At 38.2% G+C, this 19,386-nt stretch overlaps 2 protein-coding genes across 4 annotated transcripts; both read left to right on the top strand.

The window, feature by feature from the left end:
- Positions 1 to 1,194: 1,194 nt before the first annotated feature.
- LOC104330940 (keratin, type I cytoskeletal 12) lies at positions 1,195 to 4,809 on the top strand. Of its 2 annotated transcripts, none has more exons than XM_009936197.2 (8): positions 1,195 to 1,839; positions 2,438 to 2,520; positions 2,739 to 2,895; positions 3,181 to 3,342; positions 3,441 to 3,566; positions 3,942 to 4,153; positions 4,417 to 4,499; positions 4,712 to 4,809. In XM_009936197.2, exons 1-8 carry the CDS (start codon positions 1,195 to 1,197, stop codon positions 4,807 to 4,809), a joined length of 1,566 nt encoding a protein of 521 aa, XP_009934499.2. The 2 variants fall into 2 exon arrangements, with proteins under 2 accessions (XP_009934499.2, XP_075299493.1); XM_075443378.1 differs by having other exon boundaries at positions 3,942 to 4,159.
- A 3,951-nt stretch (positions 4,810 to 8,760) lies between these two features.
- On the top strand, positions 8,761 to 16,825 carry KRT222 (keratin 222). 2 transcript variants are annotated; one of them, XM_009936196.2, is made up of 6 exons: positions 8,761 to 8,881; positions 10,982 to 11,110; positions 11,881 to 12,101; positions 13,188 to 13,264; positions 13,444 to 13,549; positions 14,901 to 16,825. In XM_009936196.2, exons 1-6 carry the CDS (start codon positions 8,786 to 8,788, stop codon positions 15,112 to 15,114), a joined length of 843 nt encoding a protein of 280 aa, XP_009934498.2. In that variant the 5' UTR covers positions 8,761 to 8,785; the 3' UTR covers positions 15,115 to 16,825. The 2 variants fall into 2 exon arrangements, with proteins under 2 accessions (XP_009934498.2, XP_075299709.1); XM_075443594.1 differs by having other exon boundaries at positions 8,873 to 8,963.
- Positions 16,826 to 19,386: the final 2,561 nt, after the last annotated feature.

Below are 19,386 nucleotides of genomic sequence, written 5' to 3'. Positions count from 1 at the left end.
CAGTGTGTTATTTACCGTACATAAAGAGCTGCCAAAGAAAATAATCCTTTGCTTGCACAGTCACGAGTCACTGATACCAGGCTATCAATTCATTTCTACATAAATGCTTTACTTAAACCTTTGATCTCCTGCTCATAATGCTTTTCTGCCCCAAAAAGCACCCCTGCTCCTGGATGCAGATAAAATAAAAATTAATACATTTCAATTGACAAATCCAATGATATAATTAAGCCAGGACAAAGAAAAAACAATTTTCTGTTTACCAAAATAACTTCAAAAGAAAAGTATATTGTTTTTGAAGGGTTTCCATGCATAAACCTGTAATTTGGAAGAGCTATATTTGATCTTTAGATTCATCTTATGAAAAGCACAAAATACAGAAACCATCTTCCTTATTTTGAGATAATAGCAAACTATTTAGAAGAAACAATGGTTAGTTTTCAGCTTCGAATATAAACTGTTGGTATAGGCTATGCATATTACAAAGATATTTCAATGATAAAAGGTTTAGGGCAGAAAACATAATTACAAATTATATTTGGTATGACGAAGCATGTTTATGTCTTCATATTAACGATCAACCCATAGATCACTGATTGTCCATATGCCTCTTCATACACTTGTGTTGATCACTTTTCTTACTTCTTATTAAGCATACAGAGAGCACTAATCTGACAGAGGTTCACGCCAGAAAAGTATTATGAAAAGAAACACATTTTTGACATGCACACTGGGAAGTGTGATATGAAAGGGATCATTCCACTGACTTAAGCAGAATTCTATAATAATAGCCCCAAACCAAGAAAGCAATGAACATATAATGACAAAAAAATTATTTAAGGAGGATTTAAATGCAAAAGGAAATTTTTGTGCTTCATTGCACATGGCAAAACATTATCATGATGTCTCAGCTCTACTCCACCCATTTCCCTCATACAGCAAAGACCTGGAGGGCACCCAGTTTCCACTCCCATTGGCAATTTAGATTGGTATATATCATTTCATTTGGTCAGGACATAATAAACTGACTTCCCTCCAAACAAGAGGGAGAGAAAGAATTAAAGATCTTCCTATGAGGTGGGGACTACTACTGAAACACCCACTGCCTTCCCTATATAAAGGTTAAACTGTTCTCTGACCTGCCTTGCTCGGCCTTGTGTGCTTAGCAAAGCAGACCAGGGCACCTGGAGCACCATGGCCCTTTCTGTGCGCGCAAGTGGTGGATCCCGGCAATTCTCTTCTCGGAGCGGACTTGGCGGGCCATCTCTCCGAATGTCTGCTCCTGGCAGCGGAGCAGGCTTTGGTGGCAGTGGACTTGGGTTTGGTGGTGGATCTGGTGGAGGTTTTGGTGCTTCTTTGGTGCTTGGTTCAGGCTCTGGCTTCAGTGGGGGTTTTGGGAGTAGCTCAGGTGGAGGCTTTGGGGGCAGCTTAAGTAGTGGCTTTGGTGGAGGCTTCAGTAGTGGTTTAGGTGGGAGCTATGGAAGCGGCTTAGGCAGCGGCTTTGGTGGAGGTTTGGGAAGTGGTTTTGGCAGCAGCTCAGGCATTGGTTTTGGAAGTGGCTTTGGCAGTGGCTCAGGATCTGGTTTTGGAGGTGGTTTTGGCACTGCTGGCACTGGGAATGGTGGCCTTCTTTCTGGCTCAAAAAAAGAAACTATGCAGAACCTCAATGACCGTCTGGCTGCTTATCTGGACAAAGTGCGATCTCTGGAGGACGCCAATACTGAGTTGGAGCGCAAAATCCGTGACTGGTATGAGAAAAATGGCCCTGCAGCTGGTATCCCTGGAGCTGGGAATGACTACAGTAAATATTATCCTACAATTGAAGATCTTCGAAACAAGGTAACAAAGCAATGCACTTCACGTATCTTTACATTTGTAATTCACCTAATAGTATCTTGGATAAAAATAACTAATTCCTTTCAGAAACCAAGAGCAAATTTATTCTACACCTGTAATAATCCTCCGTCACATTGCACCGGTATCATGTGCTGAATTTTTCTTGTATATTACTGGCAGTTCTGTAGCTGTATTACACAATGCTCTGTGACTTGGTCTAATTTGAATGAAGGAGACGGCAGTGATGGAATCCAGCTCTACAGACTCTTGTAGATTACAAAGTTAAAATTTTAGTAAGTTTCATATTTCTTCTATCACAAATTCCATTCCTGAAATAGACGGACTGCCTGGCAAGGTCTTCAGCGACTGCAAACTGTCTAGTAACAGAATGCAAACTGGTATTCTGCCATCAAGCAAAGCCTGCTGATTTGCAGAAGCTGAAAACCTGTCCTATATATTTTCATCGTAAATTATACAAGAGTCCAACAAACTACATTTAATATTATAATCGTATTTAGGATTACAGTTATGTAAATAGCTATATTGAGCTGCAAAGCCATTTGGCTATAAAATAATTCTCTGAACATTGTTTGTATTCCAGATCATTAATGCAACTATCGACAATGCAAGAATCATTTTGCAGGTCGATAACGCCCGACTGGCTGCCGATGACTTCAGACTGAAGTAAGTATATCTTAATATTACAAAAATGTTTACTAATATTTTAAGGAAAAAATCTTTTGTATTTAAAAATCTCTTTCATTTAACATAATTATGAAACAATATTACAATAATTATGTGTATTAAAATTTCATAGTAAAAGCTATGGAAGTACATAGTAAGAGTTTGCACCTGACCTCATTAACCATGTAAAAAATCATATTTAATGACTTTCTGTACAGATATGAGAATGAAGTGGCTCTTCGCCAGAGTGTGGAAGCTGACATCAATGGTCTGCGCAGAGTTCTTGATGAGCTGACCTTGACAAGAGCTGATTTGGAGATGCAGATTGAAAGCCTGAACGAAGAACTGGCTTATCTCAAGAAGAATCATGAAGAGGTACTTTTTTATTTTCTTCATGAATTCATAACAAGGCAGATGGAACTGTGAAATACCGAATTATTCCCCTATTTATGCCAGTGGGAGTTCCTTGGTTTCATTATTTGTTTTGTTTGCTGTTCTTTTTTGCGTTTACTAAATTAAAGAGTGAAAGAAATACACACACAAGCTATGGATTCTTGTTGAAACAGAATTTATATCACAGGTATTTCTTTATACATATTTTTGGTAGAACTATTTTGCCTTTCATTAAGAGAAACTTTTCTTTATTTTCAATCTCTCCAGGAGCTTCAGAGTATCCAAAGCAGTGCACTTGGCCAAGTCAGTGTTGAAATGGATGCTGCTCCAGGAACTGACCTGACCAAGGTTTTGAATGACATGCGGGGACAGTATGAAGTCATCGCTGACCAAAATCGTAAAGAGGCTGAAGCATGGTTCAATGAAAAAGTAACAACCAATGATAGCAAATTCAGTGAAATGCATGTAAAAATGAGTTAAATATTTGGAACAGTAAAATTACACTCTATTCTTCCTTGTCATTTCAGAGTGGGGAGCTGAAAAGGGAAATCTCCACCAACACTGAGCAGCTTCAGTCAGGAAAGAGTGAGATCACAGATTTAAAAAGGACTCTTCAGAGCTTGGAAATTGAACTGCAATCTCAGCTTGCGATGGTATGTTCTAAGGAAGCTGCTCACTAGTCAGAGTAGATTTTCCAATTTCAAAAGTGTTGTTAGACCTTATACTATTCTACAGGATTTAAGATTTGCATTTATCTCCTACTAAATCCTGCCTTCTTTTAGTTCCGAAACAGCAGTAATATACATAATTAGATTGCAAGTAGCATGTTAGAAAGCAGATGAACTTTTATGTTCCCATTCACTGAAGCAGCAAAGGCCAGTTTTCAAACTGGTATTCACAAAAAACCCCCAAAAATCTCTAAGTAATGAGGCTATGCTTACTCCCATTAAACTACTTCAGTTGGTTTTATCTTTGTAAAGACTTTTTTTTTACTCAATCAGAGATTATTTAATATCCTTCTTGCACAGAAAAAATCTCTTGAAGACACTTTAGCAGAAACGGAAGGAGGCTACTGTGCTCAGCTTTCACAAATGCAACTTCAGATTGGGAATCTGGAGTCTCAGCTGTTTCAGGTCAGGGCTGATATGGAGCGCCAGAATGCAGAGTATCAACAACTTCTAGACATCAAGACTCGTCTGGAAATGGAGATTGAAACCTATCGTCGTTTGCTGGATGGCGAGTTTGTGTAAGGAACTAATTTACATTAAATATCTCCTTTGTTTTATTTTCTGTGGCAATATCCTTTTCAGCAAAAAAGAGGTAAAAAGAAGTGGTACATTCACCAGAAGATAGTAAAGGACATACGATAATTCTGAAATAATACCGATATACTCTGCCTAAGGAGAATGGAATGAACCATTCTGCTCAGTATTTAAAGTAATACAATTTCTCCTGATCCTGACAAACATTCTGCAATATCGTGTGTCTCTGATTCACTTTTAGGAGCGCAGGACAGGGAGTTGCGTTTGAAAGCTCATCCTTGACAGGGTCCAAATCACAAACACAGTCACTGGATTCTTCTCAGGGTAGGTAGCACTTGATTGAATAAAATTTTGTTTATAAAGTCATTCTTATAAATAAAATAATCTATGCTATTCTGTTTAACTACATCATACAGTTCATCATAACAAGAAGCCAATTTGAAATGAAAAGGATGTAACTGTTCATGTACACGTGCTGCTCTGTTTTACAGTTTTTAACACTTTCATAAATATTTTGTTTTGTTTATGTTGTTTAGACCCTACCAAAACTAGAAAGATCAAGACAATTGTCGAAGAAGTGGTAGATGGAAAAGTTGTTGCATCCCATGTTAATGAAATTGAAGAGAAGATATAAGGCACAATCTGACACTGCAAAGGATCCGTTCACACCACACTTCTTTCAAAGCCAAAATGGATAAATAATTTCACCTTTTGTATGAAGTGATAAAAATAGATTGGCTTTTTACTAAGATTCTTTTACATACAACAAAGCCTGCATATTCATTCTTAGCAGCCATGCCATGTATTTTCTGCTTCAGTCTATTGGTACTACCTGTATTATTTTCACGGTGTTCTTTAAATATAACATCAATTCTTTGTTCAATAACCAGAAATGTGGTGCACACATTACGCATTTAATTAGATACACTTTTTTATATTTTTAGTAATGAATAGATAAAATGATTCTGCTATTCTAACCTCGTTTTCCAGTTTTCTTGACTAATAAAAAGGACTCAACAAGCTTTAAGGTATCAGTCTCCCCTTACTCTTCATTTAGCACTGCTGCTCCTGATCCCTGTGTGCCATTTCGTGGGGTCCCCCGCTTTACCACACACCATGTGTGGGATACAGCACCCCCCCATTCATTTAAAGAAATTAATCCAATGCTACAACACGTTAAATAAACTGTTTAAATGTGGGATTAAAGGAACACTCGCACCAGCGCAGCTTCGCCCACCGCACAACGCCCCGCAGGCCCCGCCCCGGGCCCCGCCCCAGGCCCCGCCCCGGACTGGGCGCAGGCAGCGGCCGCGGGGCGCGGTCCCTGCGCCGGGGCGCCCTCTGGCGGCGCCCCACGCGGCCGGCCGGCCCCCGCAGCAGAGGCCCCGCAGGACGCGCCCCGCAGCCTGGGCGATTGCTGCGGGATTCTCAGACCAGCCCAGGAAGTTCCTGTGACCTCCTGCCCCTGTATCACTGTGTCCCTGTGAGCCAACCGTCCTGCGCGTCCTACCACGGCCCTTCAGTGCTTGACCCAGACGAAACTCCTACTGCGAGCACGGATTTCACACGGTGCTTCCCTTCTGCCTTCCGTAAAACCCACCCCCGGCATTTTTTCTGCTTCCTGCATCGAACCAGTAAAAGCCAGGGTAATTAAAACAACAATCAAAGAACTAAATGAGCATAGTAGAATTGCAATAGCTAAAATCCAGTCAGTTAAAGAAAAAGCACTGTGATAAATAAGCCAAAGAAGTGAAATAGAAGAATCTTCTATATACGCCAGTACAAAGAGGGAACAACTTCAAAAACTCTTGAGTAAATGCACCATCTTCAACAGCCTAAGGAAGTAATTCCTTTTCTAACAGCATGGAACACGAGTACACCTCTTTTTTTTCACCCTTCAAAAGCAGGGCTGATAAATAAATGCATCTTACTACATGCAATGTATTGCAATAATATTTTTTACTGTTGCAGACTACTTTTTAAAACTAATTACAATATAAATTAAAATAATATTAGAAACAGACAAATTGAGGTTGTTTATGTAGCTGGGTATGATTACCAAGATTACCATTATAGAGAAATTTTAAGACTATAGACTGAAGGAAATTTTTTCTCTTCCTCAAACAAGACAACATTCATCACCTTTCTTTCCTATCCATAATTTTTTTTTCATATGTGGAAAACCTGAAACCAAATCATCTTCCCCATTACTGACAGCATCTCCATTTTGAAGAGAACAATGTCTCTTTTATCTTCTTCTTCCAAAGGCACATATACTTCCAGAATAATCGTATACACAAAACTATGAAATAATGTACGTACGTCAAGGACTGCAACCGTGATCAGTGTGGAATCATTATTCCCCACACCATTCAACGCAGATGTCCACTGAACAATCATGCAGTTTACCTACGCACACATTAATCCTGAATTTAACATTATGATCTAAAAGATGGCTTAGAATTGCCTAGGGTGCCCTTTTGATGTACGTAAAATCTAGAAACCGCTCCAGCTGTTGTCTCACGAGAAAGCACCAAAGGCGAACCAAAGCCGTTTGCAATGACTACAGCAGCATCACGCTGTGTCACAGAATCCAAAGAATTGTTGCACAGTATCTGAACTAGAAAGTTAACTAAAATCCAACATCTGAAATAAAATATGAACATTGAAAGTAGCTAGAAGTCAAAATTACATAAATCCTAGTAAAGACACAATTCCTACCTTTAGCTTTCAGGGATCTTGTAGCCAGATGTTCCCTTTACACCTGAAAAAAAGACAGAAAAAGAAAGCATTAGTGCTAACTTCATTTTTAAAAAGCTTTTAAAAATGTTATCAACTGGCAAATGGTTAGCTCCTGGTGATGTGAAGATTCATCCATAGACGCCTGTTGATGCATAAAGTTTGGGCTGTGGGCCCAAATACAATATCCCTGCAGACCTCTATATTGTATTTCAAGCTCACACATTTCTGGATCCATATCTGGACATGAGACAGCCTTGACTTCGCCTTATGTAAACAGAAGATGTTCTGAGTCGCAGGGAACAGAAAGCAAACTGTAAACATTCGGTATTGCAATGCAAAGAAAAAGGAAGATTTAAAATTACATTTCAAGTTCTTATTAGCTTAAACACATAAGCTCTTCCTATTAATGTTTATATTGTCTTAAGGTATAATATCTTATGTTTGATAGATTCCTAATGTTTATATTATGTGACTGTTCTCATACCATCAATGAAAAACACTGTCAATATTTTGGTTTTAGCACTACACAAAACTAGAATAATTAAGACACTTGTAGAAAAGATAGTGGACAACAAAACATTCTCATCTCAGCCCAGGTCAGCTGAAAAACAGCCGGCTAACAAAAATAAAATGAGAACACAGGATCCTTTCACGTGTGCCAGCGGACAGAGCCAAGAACAAGGAAGGCTTATGCACACAAGGAGACTTTTAAGTGGTATAATACTCTGACTTCTAAACAGATGAGTGTCTTGTAAAAGTTTACTGCCTTTTTTTCTTGCTTTACTGATGTATTTTCTTATTTGGAGGCTAAAAATGCATTCTATTTAGTGAATTTTTAGTTTTTACTGAAATCTGATTTTTTTACTAAATATCTGTTATTGCCCATTACTGAAAAAACTTTGAAAAACAGGTCAGAGCCGTTCTTAGCAGACAAGATCACTGGGATCGTGCAATAGCCAGAGTGAGCCGGGGAATCAAGAATTATTTGCAGAAAATACAGCACAGCAGACAACCTATACATTCCACCTCCGTGGCAGCTGTTAGGAAAGGTGCATCAATCTCCCACGATCTGCCCCGTCTATGACCAGAACACCCTGACAGGCGGCAGAGGCACCCTGAACACCTTCAGAAACAAACCAGACCCTTCTTCTGACAGCAGATAGCTATGTTTGAAGCATTAATTCACCAGAACTTGGCACTCTGCAGAAGGAGGGCCAAAGCCCTCCCCACAAGGCGCGCAGCATTCTTTACCACTAGCAGTGCTGGTTCCTCTCCCTCTTTTTGTGTTCCTGCCCATAAAAACACCAAAATACTGGGTGAGAGGGTGTCCAGGAGCCCAGCTCTTTTTGGGAAAGGGACAGCCCGCAACGCTAGATCAGGTCAGCCACCTGAGGCTTCTCCTCGCTGAGTCTTAAAAACCTTCACGGACAGAAATTCCGTAACATCCCTAACAGCCTGCTCCCGTGCTGCACAACTGCCTGGTGAAGGCACGTTCCCGCAGCCCTGCCACCAATCCAGGCGGACTGCTGGGAAGCTGTTGCCTTCCCTTCTGCCATTGCAGTCCCATGCCATGCAGCTGTCATTTCGTCCTTTGCTTTGTATCGCTTCACCTCACATTTTTGCGGTTATAAAAAATACAGTGATAGTGTAACGAAAACATAAAGACATTGGATGTATTCATTTCAGCACAGAATTGATGAATCACTGTTTTAATCGCTGCAGGTGACAGCTCTCTGCGCTGTTCGGAAGGCTGGGCAGCCTCTGGCCGTCCGGCGCTCCCCGAGAAACGCAGCGCTGCGGCTTTAAGGCCCTGCGCAGGGCTCATCCCATCGCCACGGCCCCGCAGCCGGGGGGAGGATGGGCGCGGGATGGAGCTCTCCCCGCTCCTCGGGGGGAGCAGGGCAAAGTATGAAACGCTCAGCGCCAGAAATCAGATAAAGACCATCACCTCAGCAAGGACCCAGGTAATTACTGCAGACAGACATACACCTTCCCGAGTAAGGAGACAATCCCTGTCTGTACAGTTCCTCCCTCAGCCTCTGTGAGGTACAGTATTTCCTTTTCGATGCAGCATATTGTCGGGGAAGGGATTGTGATTTTACTGCAGTAAGATGTGAGCTAGAAGATAAGGAAATAGATTTTGCTTAGGGTATGAAATTCACACTAACGAATGCTATGTAATTCATCTGGATGCTTTTCTGTACCTGCAGCAGTGATATTGTGATTTAAAAATGATGCCATATGCTGTGACGTGGTAACCTCTAGCACCAGTTCGTTATCCCAGAAAAAAGAATCTTGAAAATCAAATGCAATGTAAAGAATCCAATTCTATACAGAAAGCTTTACCATTTTTTAGCACCTCCATTAAAGAAAACTGTACCTTTGCAGAAGTTATTTTATACTATTCACAGTAAAACTATGTCATAGTCTTCAGCAAATATAATTTGTTCTTTCATATAGATTGATTAACTGTTATCCACATGCAATGCTACTATTGTAGATTTACTTACAGAACATCTCTAAAACCCAACTGAACTTTGAAGTAAAATGGCAAAACAATTTTCGGCCATCAAACATCAAGAAATTCAGGGTGAAAATTAGGTATTATATCACCCTGTTGTACTTCTTCGGTATTGCAGAAATTGTGGAGGTTTTTTTCAAGCCCAGGCCAGACTGCTGCTGCAATCTGGCTGATCTACACAGTAATCCAGTGACACACAGCAGCTATAAACTAGATAGTTAAGCCAAGTTTATATTTATGTTTGGCACAAAGCAGCCAATGTGCACTGATATAATCTTGTCACATAAATTCTGCAGTATCCAGGCAAAAAAAGGATAAGCAAAGAATACTGAGTGTTCACTTGTGGATTAGCCAAATCTAGATTTTTCAGCGAAAGGATGGTAAAATTACAGTAGGTCAGTATGTTACAGGGGAAAAAAAGAAACTTTACTTGCTTCATAAGCCCTGAATAAAGAGTCTATTTCCTTAGAGTTGATGGCATCGTAAGAACCTACATACAGCAGTGAAATATGCAAAAGCGCATGCATTGTTTCAAATGCTTGTGGCATCTTCACCACTTGCAGTAAAACTCAGAATCAAAAAGGAAAAATAACTTTCACAAGCAAAACAATCATGTTGTAAGTTAAATGCATGAGCACATTATCTAAATCACAGATGAGACCAAATCTAAAATGACCGCACACATGCTCAGGGTTGGCTTAAAAAAACTACATTTAATAGGATTAAAAAAACCAAAACCCCACATTTTCTTGCAAACACAATACAGTGGTTGACTGACTATTCTTTTTAAGAATAAGCTTCAGCCTTAAGGATGGCAAATTATCTCAAATAATATTTTAGATCAGGATTAAGCTTAGAACAGGCACTTCATTTCAGAATTGTCACATTTAACATGGGTGACAGCATATACTCAGAGAACACGCCAATTTTTTCCTTCCTGTGACAGGTAAATCTTAAATAACCTGTCCTTAGTGGACAGGGACAAGTTGTTGATTTGGATAAAGATGCTGTTCATATTTAAATTACTGGAGGTACTTGCTCTCACATGACAATCTGAAATCTAGTCAATGACTAGATCAGGCAAAACCATAATTACAGCAACTGTCAATTGTGATCTATTCATGCAAACACTCAAAAATGCTTCCTCTCTCTAAAACTGTTCTTAGGAATCAAAAATGCATTAAAAACAAAGAATGTTATTCAAACCTGGAAGCTTGAACTGACTGCAATTCCTTTAATATCCATGAATGAATCCCATTTGCTCTAGAGGTGAATAAGGTCTCAGTACAACTGGTTAATTTGTACAGGAGTTCCTCTATAACAAATATGCTCGGGATAAAGATGTGGCCAATGACTTCCCATCAAACACAGCAGGATAAGGGCTTCCCATCTACACGGCACATAAAATAGTAACTCATCACTATTAGCTTTAACAAATCTCTGTGACTCTAACAAAATTCCAACTAGATATTTTTATGTATCTATTTTATTTTCATTATTTGACTATTTTTTAATATTGTTATCTTTTTTATATCCCCTGTAGCTAGAAGAAGCTTCAATGAAAAGAATGGACAAAGATGGAGAAGCATTAAAGGCAGCCAGAGCAGAGCTTTGTGAAGTGAGACGACAGTGGCACCATATGCAGATGGAAATTGAATCTCTCCACGCCGTGGTAAGCACCAAAAAATGAAACTTAAAATCTAATGGGATAAATACATCTTTTTGTTGATGTAAACTTTTCCACAATTCAGTTTATGTAACAATCCCACCCACTATACAGCGGAAATACAACACACGCAGAAATGCAAGGCTGTGTGGTGGACTTTCAGCTCCTCTCACAGAGCACCAACCACCAAGCAATAACCCAGGCCATTTGCTCACATTTAAGAGCATCACATCTTGGTTCAGGATCTGCCATTCAATATACATGTGTTTGCATGTTCTCACGCCTGCCAAACAGATACTTGCATGATACTCCCTCATGAAGCTCGTGGTCATTCTGCCTAACCAATTCACATCAGGCCTATAACTTTTTTTGAATGTGTGGGCCAAATTTATCAATTCATTCATGATAAAATATGTCAGTGATTAACTGAATTCAGTAGTACAGATGAGCTGCAAGAGCCCACAGACCTCTCAGTTTTCATACAGTGCTGCGCTAGATACCGTTTTAACCATAGAGGTAAAATCAGAGCTCTGTAAAATCAATGGCAGTGGACTGCTGGTACAACAGAAGGCTACATTTTTTTATCTTATCTTAAATTATTACAGATTTTACTGGAAAATTTCTCAGCAAAAGTATTATCGTGAAAGCTTTACTCCTGTTCCTAAAGAATATTCTTAAAAGAACTGATGTAAAAATACACAGATTGTTAATGAAAAGTACATACGAGATCTTTACACATATACTTTCCAAATCTTATTATGAGTTAAATTTCGCAGGAAAAGGGTTTGGAACGTTCATTGCGTGCCACAGAGCAGCAGTACCACACGCAACTACAAAATTTAGAAGCTGAGATTGAATGCTTAGAGAAAGAGCTACTGGAAGTGAGAAGAGGTATTGAGAAACAGCTTCAAGAGCATGAAATTCTGCTGAACACCAGGATGAAACTGGAGGAAGAGATAGCAACGTATCGCAGTCTGCTTGAGCAAGAAGAAAGCAGGTACGTTTTGTCTAGAGAAAAAGTACTCAAATTTATCATCCATTTCGTAACTTTTCATTGAAATAATCATCAGAATTGTAAAGACATTAACCAGTCATTAAAAAAATACAGTATAAAATCCTTAGAAATGGTTTCATTGTAACTTAACTTCAGTGAGTCCACACTTTCTGGAGCTCAGAGTGTCTCCACGATGCACCGCAGCTAATAGCACACTTACTGCATCCTCACTGGAGGCACTGCATGTTGGAGGGATGTAATGGGATACATGACTTTGTATCCCATTAGTTGCCTGACGTGAGTTCTGTTTGTCTCAGATCACTGATGAAGCAAGTCCACACGCGTGAAGTTCTGGGAGAGGAGTTCACGTCTCATCACATGGCAGACACCCCTTGCATGTGGAGTTCATACTACTCAGTATCACTCAAAGTGTGTTAAGGCACACATTAGAATGCTATTTAAGAATATGCCTTCTAGTGACATTTTGCCTTGGTTGTAACTCTTCACATCTGCCCTCTCCCTGGTACGGAAACACCGCTATTTTGAAATGTAGACATGAGAGTGGCAGCTATACAAATGTAAACAACAAGGAGGAGAAGGAAAAGGCCAAATATCACGTCTTGCACTCAGCACTGGTGTCCTGTAACAAAACCAGGCACGCGGTTCAGAAACCTTTCGGTGGAACATTGCCTCCCCCAGTCCTTTCTACAGAAAATGAAGGGTTTCAGTCCAGGAACCTCACACGTTTGTGTAAGAAGGCTCCCAACAGGGGAGTCAGTTTCAGATTTAATGCTCCTAACTCTGAAAATACACACAATTCAGTAATAATAAAATTAAATAACTCTTCTTAGCACACAACAAACTGACTAAAAACTGTCCGAAAATAATGACAAAATTGCACAGATATTTTCAGCAACTTTCTTCAGCTCTATACTCAGAATGAGAAATCCTAACAAATAGTTACTACAGTCAAACAGAACTTCTCATAGTTCTCATATTTTTAAATTTTTCATAGCTGTTTGTAAGACAAGTTTTGGATTAAAGTAATTCAGCATTACTAGATGACTGCAATAATTTTTATTTTTGTAGGTTTCGTTGCTCTCTACCTGACCAGAAGGATGACAAAAAGCCTACCACTAGCAAGATTGCCTTTACACTGCCTTCAAGTGAGTTTTTAGACTTTTTCCCTTAGGGAACAATGGCCCTAAAGAAGGTACCTAACTGCCGACAAATTACTGGACATTACAAAAGATCTTCCAATGCAGCAGGAGGAAAAAGACCTGTAGGTCCTGCATCCTGGCCATATTCTTCTGCATGCCTAGTATATCTGCGTTTTCTTTTACAGATGGTGTAAAGAAGCATGAAACTGAGAAGGCGGAACTGATGACAAAACAAGCAATCCTAGATGGAAATATGATGAAGGACAGTGCTGAAGCTCATGGCACTGTACAGTAAGATAAACATGAATTTAACAAAATAACAATTGAAAGTAAATGGTGGGCATTACATTCCAGTAGGTGCAAGTTTTCCATTATTTAGTATCTGTAATATCATGCCCATACAGCCAAGAAGCTCCAGAATAAGTGACAGTTCTTGAAGGTAGATTGAATGGCATGTTTTAACAATATATTAAGTTTTAAAGTTCTTTTTATTACCATTTACTTCATAAGCTAACAATATCATGATGATGCTTCTGATTTGTAATTTCTATTTCTGTTAAGAATGAAACTATGAATAATTCATCTAGTTAAGGTTGAAAGCAAAAGAGCCCTTACTACGTTTGTGAGTCCCTCTGGGGCAAATTTATGCATATAAATTCAGGCTTGGCTGCTCTAACTTGCTATTTGGAAACTCCTATGTTTCACCAACTACCAAACAGGAAACGAAGAGCTTGGCTCCTAAGTGGGCATGTGAAAGTCTGTTAGTATGTATTATTCACCTTAAATTGCTTTAATAGTATTGGATTGCCTCATTCTTTTTTTTTTCCTGCTGTGATTCTTTAAGCTTTTTTGTAGACTAGCATTTAACGTTATGTTTAAAACAAACTATAACGTACCATGTCACTAATACTTAACTGTAATCAGCTGTTGAAAACATGTAGAAAATCAGATTAAAAATTAATGCCATCATATGGTCCACCAATACACATTCCATACCTAAAGCTCATTTTCATACATAATCTTGTTCATCTTACACTATCAGTCAGATATGAACGTGGCTGCTTGACTGGGTGCAGTTTACTCTGCCTGAGTAAGGCCCCCACAGCCAGACTTTTAGATCTGGATCCTGACACATACTTAAAGGATTAAATCAATAGGATTTGAGTCCCTAAACAGTTGTGAATCAACTGGCTTTTATATTCTCCATATTTTACTTCTGCCCTTTTTTCTTTTTTATTTTCATGTAGGTCTACATTCTGAGGTTTGGATTTGAACTAGATTTTTCTCCTCCCTATTTTGAAGGCTTTCAGATGCAGGAATTCCGGTTTCTTGCTAAGTTTTTGAGCTTGGATTCCAAACTTTCTCCTTGGAAACAAACTGCCTGATGTGTTTGGAGCAGTGGTTTTGTATCCATGTCTACTTAAAAGTACAAAACCAAGAATATAATTAACCTTCACCTTTTATTTAGCTTTTCTGGAGAATGAACCTGTGGAAAAAAAGAAAAATTCTAGTGTCTCAGTACCCATCTAAAATACGTTGACACTTTATTATGCAATTTCTCTCTACATTTTAAAAGCAGTCCTGAAGATAGATAATTCATATTGCCTAAAGGATCAAAAATACATTTGCTTTATTGTTTCAGGACAGAAAAAGTGGATGAAGTCATTAAAGAGTGGGAAGGTTCTTTCTTTAAGGACAACCCTCGCTTAAGGAAAAAATCTGTTTCATTGCGCTTTGATCTCCATCTAGCAGCAACGGATGAAGGATGTTTACACACTAAAAAGAAAACGCTTCCTGACATTGAAGTCAGGCTGGTAATGAGGAGATCTTGCAGTATTCCTTCTATCAAACCTTAACTTACAGCAAATTAACCCGAAGTTCATCTCCAACGGGCTCTGGAAATAAACTGTAGATGGACTTACACGGCCTCCTATCTTGCTACAACTACAAAATCGTACTAAGTACTTTGATGAATCCAATAAAAACAAAGGGAGAAGAGCAAGGGAGTTAAGATTCCAAGAAACCTAACTTCTACTAGTTTTATACTTTGGGTGCAGCCCTTTAATTTTCTCATTATTGCTGTTGTTTTGTAGTATTTCACCAAATATTAAAAAATTTTAACTATAACTTTATACTTGGACATATTCTGCCTTTGTAAAAGAGAACGCGTTTTCTCTTTCTGGAAATGAGAACTGCATATTTCATTCTCTTAATTATTCAGTATTGCATACATATCATGACTGATGAATCCTTGTAATGACATCACAACTGTCATACTTCTTGAAATATATTTTAAAATAACACTTTCTAACAGCAAAAACTACTTGCGGGGATGCTCTTAAAATACACAAACTATTAACAAAGAATTTTCTTTTCAAAGTGGCTGGTATTTTTAAATGAATTTTTTTCAGACAACAACTGAGCAAAAATGTCTTTCCCTTACATAATTATACACAAGTTTTTAAAAGTGTTAATAGCCAATAATATTGTAGCCGTATTGTCCCACTGATTTTGAAACAGTAATTTCCACTGAAAATCAATCATTCTTTTATTTGTCCACACATAGCTGTACTACAGCTTTCTTAGCCATAGCAAATAAAATTATACTCTTCAATTGTTCAAATCTAAGAGTCAACCAACCATTTTAATGCTGGTATTTAATTTTATTATAATAATATGTATTAAAATATCTTCCATAAATTCCTCTTCCAACAAACATGATAGGCAAGTTATGCTCTTGATCTATTATACATAACAAGTCACTATTGTGCCAGGGTGCAACTATTATTCCTTCAAATTAAATGGACAAAATAAGGGCTACATATTCAAAGTAAAATTCTACCATACCCGTGAAGTATCCCCCACTACTACTCAAAGTAGCTATGGGCAAATACAAAGTACAGTAGATGATCTTGTGTCTGTACACAGAAAAAACAGAAATACAAACTCAGACATACTTCTTTATAACATTATGAGACATTGCATTAAGATAAGAATGATTGTTAATGAGGATTTTTAAGAGGCATGGATGTCACAAACTCTCACTGAAGTCAATGGGATTGCAGGGGCTCAGAATCTAGAAAAACCACATACCGTATTTGCTGGATTCACAGCAGCATGTAAAAGATTAATTTAAGTGTCAGTATTTGCCTTATTACTTACGGCATGTGTTACAAAAACTGATACTACAAATTCTTTCAGTGTTAAGTTATGCTTCTATCTTTTGTTAATGGTAAGAACAATGCATTTATATTGCCCACAGTTATATCTACTGTATGAAGCTGGCTAATTATCATTAACCTTAATACTGATCCGGTGTTGTTAATACTTGAGTATTTGGCATCCTGAATGTATTAGCCTGCTCTAGTATTTTCACTATGCAGCTTTTTTTTTGTGCTTATACTCTGTATATTTTACAATACTTGAATTTAAACTAAGTTTTAATTGCTTTAAGGCACTTTAAACAGGGATATGAATTTACCAAAGTAAATTATAGTACTACAATAAAAAAGTAATAAAATAGAGCTTGCCCATGCATATTTTGTGAGTTTTAATGCATACACCTTAAAAGGAAAGAAGTGACAGAGAAATACAAAATAAAAATTGTAGATAAGAAAATCTGTAGTGCTGCAACCAAGTGTTTTCTGAGCTCTGCTCTACAACTAGAAAGACACAAATTCTCTAAGAATGTTTATCATAACATGTAAAGTGAGGGTCCTCCTGCTACAGAAATTACTCTTCTTCTGGTAAATCCGGTAACCCTGCGCAGCTCTAAAGGCCTTTGAGTAGCTCACAAGAAAGAAGACAGCATCTGACATACAAAGTTTACAGTTTAAAAGATAAGCTGACAGGCAAAGACATAGCAGGCAAGTATGTAACAGAAACTTAGCTTAAGGCATATATCTTTAAAACCGCTTAGGCAGACTTCCTCATACTGGAAGAGCATGCGTAGGCATATAAAAATTACTCTACAAATACATGGAAGGGACTGCCATCTCTACAGTAAACAATAATGGAATAATCTTACTCACACACACTTATTTTTTTCTTTAACCAGGGGCTGTTTGGCTTCTTCTCTGTCCTACGGTACTTCTTGGGCTATTATCTTCTCCACATAACTTTATTTTTTTCTTCCCTAATGATGGAAACCTTGTCCAGCATAATACAGAAAACGCAGCTGACTTTGCCTTGCAATACAACCTCCATATTATTTTAGAAGAGAAAATTACTGTGTCTCTATATCCCCATTGTCTGAGATACTATGTAACTAGAAAAAAAAAAGTTGACCTTCATTATATATGTTATTTCACCTCTATAACGGCCTGACCTCATGGTTTCTGAAGCAATCTCCCTGACCCCGATGACAGCACAAGTACATCCTGAGAAATTTATTCCAGCCACAGTAGTTGCCATTGTTTAACTGGGAACTCGACTGCTCATAAACTATACAACTTGTGTTTGAAGTTTGAAGCAACTGGCATAAACCCAGTTACGCTGTTTTATGATCACAAACCTGATGCTCTACAAAAAAAAAAAAAAAAAAAAAAGAAACAGACTGCAGTTTAATAGTGGTTTTTGTTAACACACAACACAGGCTGCCCACTCCTACCTCTTCAAGGCTATTTTCTTCATGTGGGACTTCCTGACACTGACTTCATTAGCTGCATTAATTGCTGCCACTCTAGAACTGGTTCAAGTGTGCATCCTGGTTTTAACTAAGTTTTCTCACCTTACAGTACATATATATCTTTTGCATTATTGACAATTTCTATCTCTTCAAATGTAAAGGGCTTACTCTTTTGTTCATAAACTACCTGAACTTCCACTAGCGTCAGCATGAACTCCATGTGGGCATAAGAAAAAGAAGTATTCACAGTAACATCTCACCCTGATTTTAGGTCAGTTTAAACCTCAATGAAAAAATACAACACTGAAGCCTGATAATATGGCAAAGAATCCTTCCCCTCTGTGCTGCTAATTAAATTCAGACCAGCTGAGCTACTGCCATCCAATACCTGCAAATGTCTGACATAAAAATGAGTTTCATTGTCTCAACCTACTTTCCAGTGAGTTTGTCCTCATTACAAAGCTTATGAAACTGTTGCTCATTAAAACAGTCGGGTAAGAGCCAACTATTTAGAGCCCCCTGCTTGGTATGATGCAGTATAAACAATCCAATTAAATGAGTAAAACTACTTATGTCTTACAGTATATTAAAAAGTGTACGCAGGCAAAATCTTGCACTATCATAAGATGGAAATTAGGCAAATAGCAAAGTAAAAAATACAACAACAAAGTAAGGAATACATTACTGGCTTTGAAAACACATATAATGATTCAGAACTACTAGCATGGAAAGTGAGTATCAGTAAATGTACATGAACACTGTAATAAACATTTCAGTAAGCTGCACAAATTTAGAATTTATCTTAATGTTATCAACATTAAATGCATTTTAACACTACCAACAAAAGCATGTTTTAATAAAGTAGAAATGAATGCATGAAGTAGCCAAAACGAGGGGAAAAAACAGGCGATTTTTCACCGCTTAACAAGTATTTTCTCACCTTTTCTTTACAAATATTCTGCCCAGGTGAAACTGTAGACTAAAGAGAGGCATATTTGGCTGCTGGCTGACTGAGGAATCTTTTCAATTTTCACATTCTTTTAATTATCAGATTGAAGTCACATATTGTGCTGCACTGCAACAAATTTCCATTGTGGCCACAGATAGCACACTGTAAGCAGACGAGGGAAGAGTTCTTGTCTAATTGCTCATTAAAATGTGCTTATCTAGGAACGAAAGCAAACTGGGCTGGACAAACTGTAGGTATCAAGAAGAAACGGGCTTAACTTGCAGCAACCCGGTATCATATTAAATTGGCTTTTCTTCTTTTTCCCTTTCTACCACCTTTTGGGGTTAAGTAGGTATCATCTGTCTTTTTCTGTTCAAAAAAATCAAAGATGTTTCCACTATCTTGTCATGAACGTTCACTCTTTGGCTTTCCTTCAGCTGCCATTCACAGATCCACCGAAATCCTCTCTCATGGATGTCTAGAAATTTATCTTATTAGCCATAGGACAGCACTTCAGTGCCAGACTTCATATTTTCATTTTTAATTGAGTCA

The sequence above is a fragment of the Opisthocomus hoazin genome, chromosome 26 (assembly GCF_030867145.1).
Source record: "Opisthocomus hoazin isolate bOpiHoa1 chromosome 26, bOpiHoa1.hap1, whole genome shotgun sequence".
NCBI lineage: Eukaryota > Metazoa > Chordata > Aves > Opisthocomiformes > Opisthocomidae > Opisthocomus > Opisthocomus hoazin.
Note: the sequence above shows the minus strand (reverse complement) of the source record. Positions and strands in the feature narration are given on the sequence as shown.

Coding starts and splice junctions, on each gene's coding strand:
- LOC104330940 (XM_075443378.1), top strand. CDS start 1,195: ATGGCCCTTTCTGTGCGCGCAAGTGGTGGATCCCGGCAATTCTCTTCT. Junction 1,840..2,437: donor TTGAAGATCTTCGAAACAAG/GTAACAAAGCAA, acceptor TTTGTATTCCAG/ATCATTAATGCAACTATCGA. Junction 2,521..2,738: donor GCCGATGACTTCAGACTGAA/GTAAGTATATCT, acceptor CTTTCTGTACAG/ATATGAGAATGAAGTGGCTC.
- KRT222 (XM_009936196.2), top strand. CDS start 8,786: ATGGAGCTCTCCCCGCTCCTCGGGGGGAGCAGGGCAAAGTATGAAACG. Junction 11,111..11,880: donor TTGAATCTCTCCACGCCGTG/GTAAGCACCAAA, acceptor TAAATTTCGCAG/GAAAAGGGTTTGGAACGTTC. Junction 12,102..13,187: donor CTTGAGCAAGAAGAAAGCAG/GTACGTTTTGTC, acceptor TTATTTTTGTAG/GTTTCGTTGCTCTCTACCTG.